The sequence below is a fragment of the Oncorhynchus tshawytscha genome, linkage group LG04 (genome assembly GCF_018296145.1).
Source record: "Oncorhynchus tshawytscha isolate Ot180627B linkage group LG04, Otsh_v2.0, whole genome shotgun sequence".
In the NCBI taxonomy this organism is placed as follows: Eukaryota; Metazoa; Chordata; class Actinopteri; order Salmoniformes; family Salmonidae; genus Oncorhynchus; species Oncorhynchus tshawytscha.
Window position 1 is genome coordinate 22245084 of NC_056432.1, and position 10708 is coordinate 22255791.

General features: G+C 39.6%; 1 protein-coding gene across 1 annotated transcript; it reads left to right on the forward strand.

The window, feature by feature from the left end:
* Positions 1-1946: 1946 nt before the first annotated feature.
* Positions 1947-9208, forward strand: LOC112249669 (LIM/homeobox protein Lhx2-like). Its single transcript, XM_024419452.2, has 5 exons — positions 1947-2984; positions 4281-4483; positions 4904-5274; positions 8141-8343; positions 8839-9208. Exons 1-5 carry the CDS (start codon positions 2802-2804, stop codon positions 9127-9129), a joined length of 1251 nt encoding a protein of 416 aa, XP_024275220.1. The 5' UTR covers positions 1947-2801; the 3' UTR covers positions 9130-9208.
* Positions 9209-10708: the final 1500 nt, after the last annotated feature.

A 10708-nucleotide genomic window follows, 5' to 3' on the forward strand; every position in this document is an offset into this window, starting at 1 on the left:
CTGCTAGAGGTGCCCCGGTCAACTGTAAGTGCTGTTATAGTGAAGTGGAAACGTCTAGGAGCAACAACGGCTCAGCCGCAAAGTAGTAGGCTACACAAGCTCACAGAGCGGGACAGACAAGTGCTGAAGCGTGTAGCGTGTAAAAATCGTCTGTCCTCGGTTGTAACACTCACTACCAAGTTCCAAACTCCCTCTGGAAGCAACATTAGCACAAGAAATGTGTGTTGGGAACTGCAATGGCTGAGCAGTCACACACAAGCCTAAGATCACCATGTGCAATGCCAAGCGTCGGCTGGAGTGGTGTAAACCTCACCGCCTTTGGACTCTGGAGCAGTGGAAACGCGTTCTCGGGGTTTGGCGGATGCCAGGAGAACGCTACCTGCTCCAATGCATAGTGCCAACGGTAAAGTTTGGTGGATGAGGAATAATGGTCCAAGGCTGTTTTCCATGGTTTGGGCTAGGCCCCTTAGTTTCAGTGAAGGGAAATCTTAACGCTACAGCATGCAATTACATTTTAAACAATTCTGTGCTTCCAACTTTGTGCAACAGTTTGGGGAAGGTCCTTTCCTGTTTTAGCATGGCAATGCCCCCGGGCACAAAAGTGAGGTCCATAAAGAAATGGTCTGTAGAGATTTGTGTCGAAGAACTTGACTGGTCTGCACAGAGCCCTGACCTCAACCCCATTGAGCATCTTTGGAATGAATTGGAACGCCAACTGCAAGCATAGTAAGTCAACAATTCAATCGAAGGGCCAAGGCACACTGGTGGGGGTGTTAAATTTAAGTATACTCTACTAAAAAAATGCATTTGTATTGCTCATATGGAGAAAGTACTGCTCACTTCAGCTATTTACGTTTCTTCACTACAATTTTTTAAAGTAATCTGTTTCCTCAAAATATTTGAGCAGCCTGAACTCATCAGGATTCACAGTGCATATTGAATGTTATTTCTGTAATTTCTCAATGAATGTCTTCTTACACTACAAAATAGATTCTGAAGTCCATAATGATTCACTGTGCACTGTCGATCCCAAGCATTTGTCTTTCATTTTGGTATGCATGACAGACCTATATTTGAATGAATGGAATTAACGACAGGGACGTTTTGTGACACGTGACCTGCATGTTTCTGCTTCCCATTTCAACGAGGAGTAGAAACGGGAGTGACTGAATATGTATTAATGACTAATTGTCAGCATATTGTGTAACCAGGTGTCTGTTTGTGTCTGCGTCCCGGTTACATGACGCAGCATTGAGTTTCTTTGATGGAATAAAGTCATGGTGTCTCTGTCGCCAGGTTGACTGACATGCTCTATAGGAAACAGATGGTTCAATAAAGGGTGATACAGTAGATAGTATAGGGCTGTAATTTGTTAAGTTGTATGTTAAATAAAAACGGTTTATTTTATTTTATTTGGATTTAACATTTATTTAACTAGGCAAGTCAAGTCTTTTTGTCGAACATGGATCCATGTGCCTGAAGAAAAAAAGAGAATTACAGTAAGGCCTGTATTGACAGATATATCGAAGAAAGCGAGAGAGAGATAGATAGAGAGAGAGAAATACAGACAGAGAGATATAAAGAGAGTAAGAAAAAACGAAAGATACATGAAACGTCAGTGACAATGGTCCAACAGATCACCATCAATGTGTTATTCTTCTTCTTTTTCTTCTTCTTTCGTCATGTTGTTTTAGCCTAGATAAGCACTAAAGGTATTCAAATATCTTGTTCAATGCAACACAGAAAGGATGCGGCTAAACAGTATGTCATGGGCAACCAAAGAAAGAATAGGCTACTAGTCTGCATTCTTCTTCGGCAGCAGTAAAATACGAATTCGACGATGTTGAACAACCAATGAACATAAATCGTGGGACGTGACGTATGGGTCCCTGTAGAAAAGGCGCGGAGTGTATCGCAAGGCCAGAGACAGAGGAACAGTGAAAGGACTGCCTGCTCGAGTCTTGCGTTCTTACTGAATGTATAGTAAATTCCTCCTCCTTGATTACTCACATGCAGCTTTCTTGGCTAAACGAAAAAACTGCCTCTCAGACCTCCAACAGGATCTAAATGCAAACATATTTTTTGCCAACTAGTTATATATTTAGAAGTCCTTGAAAAGCATAGGCTATATGTGTGTATAGATTTCGATATAATCAATACCGCTCTAACGACAACTTGGACACTGCATTTGAGTTCAATGACAAACTGACAAGGAGGCAGCTACATGGACATTCACGCTCCTACAATCTCAGAGACGCTGTGTTGTTAATTTTTTCTCTTCCTTCGATTCGTGTGGAAATCATTTTGGTACAGTTGATGATTTCCAATAGAACTAGTGGCAGTGCTCATTGATCGAGTTAGTATTTGGTCGGCAAAGGACTAATTCATTCGTTTACTAATGCCCTGCAAAATGTTTGAATCCAAATACCTCTGAAGAAATAGAAGGGACCAGTAGCAGACCCATGCAGGGCTTCGATAGTTGGTACGTTTTTCATTCCTTAGGAATTATTTTGCAAGTGGCATTTCTTCTCGCACGATAATATAATAATATATTTATATGCTGCATATAATTAATTAGCATTGGTAAAACGAAGGATTCCGTCACTTTAATTAATGAATTATATGTCATGAGAGAGAGATGCAGAGATTCAGATGATGATTTCCATTGGCAGATGATGCGTAGCGTGGAGAACACGTGTCCATTTTTGCATCATATTTTTTTCTGATCTGGAATTCTTCCTTGTCACACCAAGAAGGGAAAGAAGCTGACTGCCAATGCACGGGCTATAGATTTGCGTTTTATGGAAATCGTGGGTTTCAGATTTGAGGAAAACACGTTTAACATCATCCCCTCTCCGGCAACTATGCTTTTCCACGGCCTCCCTGGAGGCGAAATGCACGTTGTTGTGGAAGAAATGGACCGGAGAAGAAAGAGCGAATCCGCAGCTATCAGTTCGGCCATAGATATGGGAGAATCTGAAACGGTAGGCAACTAAGCAACCACGCTTAGGGCGATTCCAATGGCGAGTTGAGAGCAGTTGTGTACAAATATCATAATGATCATCAAAAAGTTAATGCAAAAATGCAGTAAGAGCAGTGAACTATAACATCATACTTGGGATATTAAAAATATTTGACGTGGGATAGACTATTAAAACTTGTTGGACTAAGAAAGAACTTTCTTTTTGAGTTTATTATTATTTTTTATTTTTTTAATCTTTAACAATGTAGCCTATTTATTCTTACGGAATTATTTTGAATCACTGTCACAGAGCATTTTAGCGTAACCTAATAATGTAGTCTACTAATAGGCTAATGAATTAATATTCACATGCTAATCTGTTAATAGCAAATATCACGGGTGTATTTATTATGCACAATCAAGTGTTTTTAAGCATGCGTTGCTTAGATATGTTGTCAATTTAAACGATATCATAATGAAATGGATATTTCATAATTTTATACTTTTGAATTTGTACAAAAAACATTGCACATTTATAAATGTTTGGGCAAAAATAAGGAAAATACCCTAAAATATAAGGGTACAATTCATATAGACTTTTAGGAAATAGCTTTAGACTAGAATGGTTGATAAAATGTAACTTGAGTTAAATGATAAATTAATTATAACACTGGCTTTCACTTTTTAGACTATGGGTGGGTGGAAGTGGTTTTATCTTTGATCTCTTCGACTATATGCTATAATTTATGTGTTATTATTATTATATCGCATTGTTCTTGTTAGGCAGTTGTAGTCAAAACAAAGATTTAAGCCAAAATACATTGGAATAAGTAAAAGTTTTAACAAAACAAACTGTGTGTGTTGGTTTGTAAGTGTGTTTTGATCCTATTATGATTTATGTAATCCAAAATCTTAGTGCGAATGAAGCCGTTTTATTTCCAAAGGTAAATAGCCTGTGCTTTGTTGTTTGTTGTTGTTATTGGATGATTCGCTTTAAATGCCCAAAATGTTTATTACAGAATATGGTAATGCCTATAGGATACATTTAGCTGTATGCCTATAAACTGACATATTTTAATTGGTGTAAACTTCAAAATTATGTTAATTTATAGTCAACATAAGCCTGTATTGTTCGGTGTAGTATTTTCAGTCAGATACAATAACAGTTCATACAACAAAATAATGTCTGATAGGCTAAAATAAGCATATCCTAAAGGCAGCATATCTTGGGGCGGAAATGAAACATTATTTCGATATGGGTGTTTGATGGCGTTGTTTATCTGTGTTTCATGTTTGTGTTTGTTTGGTTGTCTTTTAGAACATGTCGTGCATGAACAGCGACAGGGTGTCTTTGTGCGCGGGCTGCGGCGGGAAGATCGCTGACCGCTACTACCTGCTGGCAGTGGACAAACAGTGGCACATGCGCTGTCTCAAGTGCTGCGAGTGTAAACTCAACCTCGAGTCCGAGCTCACCTGCTTCAGCAAAGACGGAAGTATCTACTGCAAGGAAGATTATTACAGGTAACTCCATCAATCCCCCAAATGGTGCTGCACACCTGAGCTAAAACATTTCTCAATAGTAAAGGTGTTGGGTTATGAAGAATAAGCACATTTATAGTCAGATGTCCCCGAAACGAGTCTCCCCCTGCACACATCACGAATTATAAATGTTGTTATTACAACCACATATAATAGGCTTTCATGTGGCCTACAGCGAGGCCAGACTGAGCTTTGACAAAACGTTGAAGTGCCCTTGCACAAAATGCATTACAAATGGCCAGTGTGAGAGTGTCTAAGGGGCTACATTGTTCTGTTTCAGAGCAGGCCTTGGTGCACACATACTGTAACTGCCACTGTATGTGCTACTAATTGACATGGATCATTTACATCCGATCAAAATGTGTCCGTGCACTGACCATGCAGGTTCTGTCCTCTCCGCAGAAGGTTTTCGGTCCAGAGATGTGCCCGGTGCCACCTCGGGATCTCGGCCTCAGAGATGGTGATGCGGGCCAGGGACTTGGTGTACCACTTGAACTGTTTCACCTGCACATCCTGCAACAAGATGCTAACGACTGGGGACCACTTTGGCATGAAAGACAGTCTGGTCTACTGTCGGCTGCACTTTGAAAATCTAATTCAGGGGGAATATCAGACACATTTCAATCATGCGGATGTAGCCTCTCACAAAGGACTGGGACCTGCCAACGCATTGGGACTATCCTATTTCAACGGCGTGGGGAGTGTGCATAAAGGGCGGCCCAGGAAAAGGAAAAGTCCCGGGCCAGGAGCAGATTTAGCAGCCTACAATGCCGGTAAGACTACAGTAATAAAATGTCAATTTAAAATAAGCCTTTTCAGAACAACTCTACATTGACTCAATGAGCACTCTCCTCACAAAGTGTCCATTGCGTAAGACAAAATGACTACGCTGTGCAATTTATAATTATTGCCAAGGCCCGCTTTTGACAACGCAGGACAACAATCGAGTGCAACGAAGGGGTGGGACTGTGAGTCTTCATGCGATGATAATTGAAACAGAGTAGCCTAGCCTACTTGATCTCAATAATCTGTTAGTTATATTCACTTTAATACCATTTTATAGACATTCAGAGGTTTCCTGCATTATGCAATTTTAAAAATGTCGCCCTCCTGGTTCCATCATTTAATCTCACGAACAATATGAAAGTTATGATAGCCTATATTGCTTTTGCAACCAATATTTTCCAACGAATATTTCAACAACTTCTTTCAGTTCATTTATTTAAGCTTAGCACGTAGCAAAAAGTAACGTTGCCTCTTCTTTGATTTTACCATACAAAGTTGTTTGTTACCTCCATGGACATTCCTCTTTTTTTTTAGATCATAAAAGCCTATATAGCCTAGGGAGTGTGGTCTTGCATTAGCTTATTTGTGTTCTGGAGAAACTAAAGACCGTGTTCATTTAGACCTAATATTCAAAACAGTTTGACATAGTTTCTTCCAGGATATTATAAGGAGGTTGTTTTCTAAATTGATGCAGGTTATGTATCCAAAATCCCTCCCACTACAATTCAACTGTGTGTGGCAGGAGAAAGTTGAATCTATCATTTTCTTCTCCTGTCCTCTTTAAAACATTTATTTGAAGTTCCGGCTTTCACCTTAGCCCTTTTCCACTTGTCAGGCCCTATAGACATCTAAAGTTCCCCTGCTCGAGTTTGCGCACTCGGGTGCCGGTTGTTCTGGGACGGGGCCAGAATGTGTGTGCACTACAAGATATCAATGAGACTTGACGAGTTATCCAGTAGTGATTGTGATCACCAAGAAGGCCATTGAATAGGGTACGCCTAAATGTCGGATCGAAGTTTGGGTCTTGAGAATTAAACATCACCGTCAGTTATTGTGTTAAACTGTTTTCATGTGCATACCAACTTTCATTAAAAAAAGTCAATAGTATAATTAGGGATTTATAAAGGTAGTGAAAGGACCTGATATTTAACTTTAGTCTATTCAAATAGGCTATATAGACTAAAACGTATTTTCTCTTTAGGCCTACGCATCACTTGGTCATATCAAGATTTTCCACATGGTTCGTCATCTGTTTGAGCAACAACACTTTCATCCAGTAAACCAAAGTGCATTCCCCACAACACCTACGTGGAAAGGGTTCAACCTAGTTCAACCTGCCCGAACAAGGCAATTGACCCTCTGTTCATAGGCCGTCATTGAAAATAAGAATTTGTTCTTAACTGCCTTGCCTAGTTAAATAAAGGTAAAATGAAAATACAAAAATAGAAAAGGGGATGGGGCGTGCTCCGGGTCGCTACTGCCCTCTACTGTCTACCCATTGGGCCACTGACTGACATACAATATCAACCTACTGTATGAATAAACAACGCATTCAAGTATTGACTAAAGCTAACATCTGAAGTCACCTAACAACCTTTTAAGGACGAAATCGACGTTTGGTTTGAATAAAGATCTCATACGGTTCTGAATGTGTTGTGGTCCTGCAGAAACAAACCAAAAAATAATTCCCTATGTTGTTAGAAAAGTTCACATCAGCCTATCAATGGCTTTTGAAAAATTGCGAAAGATAAATATTGTTTCTGTATATCTGGTGTTTGTGGTTAATTGTCTGAACTCTTAAGTGCTATTCTGAGGAATGTGAATGACGAATATTTATCGTATGCAGCATTGAATATGTTTCAACTGTTAGGAAAGATAGCAACACTTAAGCATTTGCCAAGAAAATGCTGTCAGGGAAATATGTCATGTTTTTGCAGCCACAATTCGATTATCAAGGGCAGGCTATAGCATAATTACAATTAATAAGGCAACAACCACACCAAATAATAATAATAATAATTATACTATTTAAGTTAAGACTATTATTGTATTTGTAAAAAAACAAAAACATCTTATTGCGTGCTTATTACTTCATCGCACTTCATCTGTTTTCAAGGAAGACTGGCATTTCTATTTTGCAAACTGCCAATGCATATTTAACAACGGAAGACCTCTAAATGTAAAGACAACCCTGACAACCCTAGCCAGAAAGTAATAGACATATTTTAATTTGTCAAGGTCTTACATAATCAGTAACCTATGACACCATATAGTGTGAGTGCTTGACAAAGGGAACAATAATTTCGCATCACTTGTTTTGTAATATGCTGATTAATGTATGTGAATTCAACAACACTTTTTGGGTATAAGCCTAAAAACGTGCAATTTGTTAAATATCACAAATAAATTAAATTCGTTATAAATATAACATAAATATAACATCCTATTTTGATTATGGTACTGTGGGGTGTGTTAAAGCCTAATGAGACACTGTTTAATAGTCAGGCTGTGGTTGAATTTACAATCACTGTTTAATTATACCTATGCTTTTCGTGTGTTTATTCCTCTACCTTGATGTGTGTATTCATTGCCACGCTCTCTACCAAACATTTCATATACTAAACCAATTTTAAAGCGTTGCATTAAAAGCCAGCTGGGGTGCATACAAGCCAGCATTTTGCTGATTTTAATTCATCAATTCAAAATATATCATGCAGCAAAATACATGACATGATCATGTTTAACTTCACTTGTCCTTGAATGATACACCATATTCATGTGGTCTACAACATCTTATGTGTGTGTGTGTGTGTGTGTGTGTGTGTGTGTGTGTGTGTGTGTGGTGTCCTCCAGCACTCAGCTGTAATGAGAATGACGGAGACTCTATGGACAGGGACTCCTACAGCTCCAGTCAGAAGACCAAGCGCATGCGGACCTCCTTCAAACACCACCAGCTGAGGACCATGAAGTCCTACTTTGCCATCAACCACAACCCAGACGCCAAGGACCTGAAGCAGCTAGCCCAGAAGACTGGCCTCACCAAGCGTGTACTACAGGTTCGACACACACCTACACCATATTGTTCCTGATATTCAACAAAATGAGAAAAACTACACACAAAACAAAAAGTCTAAATGTTCCAGTGTATTATGATGGTAGCTAATATGATTGAATAATGGGATTTTGAAATCAAACGAGTAACAAGGGAGCATTTTCTATTTCAATTTCCACATAAGAATGGTTTATTATGGGAAGTGGGGATCACAACATAGAGCGCTTGATTTATTATGGGAAGTGGGGATCACAACATAGAGCGCTTGATTTCCACAAAGACCACAGCAAATTATCTAGGAGACTGAAGAAAAAAATGTGACAAAAAGGTTTCTGAACAAAAATTCTGTAAAAATCGCTTCGCTTTTATTGAAGCTTCCAGGAAACAAAGCAGTCATTTTGCATTCTGTTTTTCATGCCTGTTATTCCAGTTGAAACTGTCTTTCCCCACGGTTCCATCACTAATATTCGCTATGATGTTGCCTTGCTGGGGTACACAGGTCTGGTTCCAGAATGCTCGGGCCAAGTTCCGGCGGAACCTGCTGAGACAGGAAAACACGGGCGTGGACAAGACCTCAGACGGCTCCACCCTGCAGGGGGGCACGCCCTCCGGACCTGCCTCCGATATCTCCAATGCCTCCATGAGTCCTTCCAGCACCCCCACCACCCTGACAGACCTGACCAACCCCACCATGCCCACCGTCACCTCCGTGTTAACCTCTGTCTCTGGCAGCATGGATGTTCACGAGTGCAGGAGCCCGTTGCAGACCACCCTGACCAGTCTGTTCTGATGCCCCCTTACAGACGGACCCCTTCAGCTTCATCTGATGCCCTGACCCTTTAAACACCCTCACCAGCCTCATCCCGAGCCCCCCCGACTCTGTCCACTTGGAACTAAAACACAGACCTTTGACAGAGACATTTAATGGACTAGTAAAATTATGGTAAAGGAAAAATACTCTTATTTTTACTCTGAGCCCATTTGAGAATATTTGCGTAGTGAGGCTGCCAAGCCTTGCAGAAGGAACAGTTATTGTTATTTTGTTGTGGTTGTTTTGTTGAGAACTGAGGAGACTTGATTTGCATTTTTCAATGTTTACAGAATGAAACTGTGGAAAAGAAAAAAAACTGCTTAATTTTGGAAATTCATTTTTTTCCAGCACAATATTTATGTTGTTGTACAGGAGTCACTGTTAGGAAACATTGAGAAGGATTGTAAAATGATGGGAAATCTGAGATTAAACACAGGCTAAAATATGCTATGACTGCCATGTGCCTTACACTTCAATTGTCCCCAACATATCCAGATCTGTTTCTCCCATCAAGATCGGATAGAAACACATCTTTTTTTCTTTACCTCAGCAGAGAGTATTGTGGCTCAAGGGTAAAATAGTAAATGGTTCACACAAACAGTGTGTGCATGCGTGTGTGTTGTCTGTGTGTGTGTGTGTGTGTGTGTGTGTGAGCATGCTCGTGTGCATGTGTGTGCGTGCGTAAGTGGGTTTGTGATTGTGGTCTAAATGTAAGTTTCGAATTAATTTGAGTTGGCAGACTAATTATTGCTGTTAAATAAATAAAAAATGACATGTTCACACACACACACACACGCACACACACACACACACACACACACACACACACACACACACACACACACTCACACACACACACAGATCTGTGATATGATATGATACACTAGGTTGAAATGTTACAGCCAATGAAAGCTAGTTTTGTTTTGAAATATTGTGCTCTTACAACTTGTATTTATCTTACAAGAACAACAATTCTATACCTCATTTATATAAGAAATTGATCAATTAGTATGTTTCTGCTGACCTACAACCTGCTATGACATACACACTCTCATCCCAACCTCTTACCTCAACTCAGTTTCCACTGTTCAACACGACTTAAATGAAGTTACATGAAACAACAGTCAACTGGCTTTCATATCCCTAATATGTTCAGTATCACAAACCAGGACTTTTACTTCTAGGAATAAAAAGATCAGTAGAAGATGAGGTGTACGAGTGAAAATAGGCAGTGATATCACTAATGATTCAGCTTCATCCATCTAACACACTACTACTACTACTACTACAGTACTTCAACTACTGTACTACTACGACAACGACTACTAGTACTACTACTTCTACTACAGTACTACTACTACTACTACTACTAGTACTACTACTACTATTACCCTAATTATACTACACTACTTCTACTATTACTATTACTACTACTACTACTTCTTCTACTACTACTACTACTACTACTACTACTACTGCCCTACCTATACCACAATACTTCTACTATTACTACTACTACTTTTTCTACTACTACTACTACTACTACTACTGCTACTAC

What these genes read in the sequence shown, in the direction of transcription:
- LOC112249669 (XM_024419452.2), top strand. Translation starts at nt 2,802, where the DNA reads ATGGAAATCGTGGGTTTCAGATTTGAGGAAAACACGTTTAACATCATC. An exon ending in TGCAAGGAAGATTATTACAG is followed by an intron (nt 4,484 to 4,903) that starts GTAACTCCATCA and finishes TCCTCTCCGCAG; the next exon opens with AAGGTTTTCGGTCCAGAGAT. An exon ending in TTTAGCAGCCTACAATGCCG is followed by an intron (nt 5,275 to 8,140) that starts GTAAGACTACAG and finishes GGTGTCCTCCAG; the next exon opens with CACTCAGCTGTAATGAGAAT.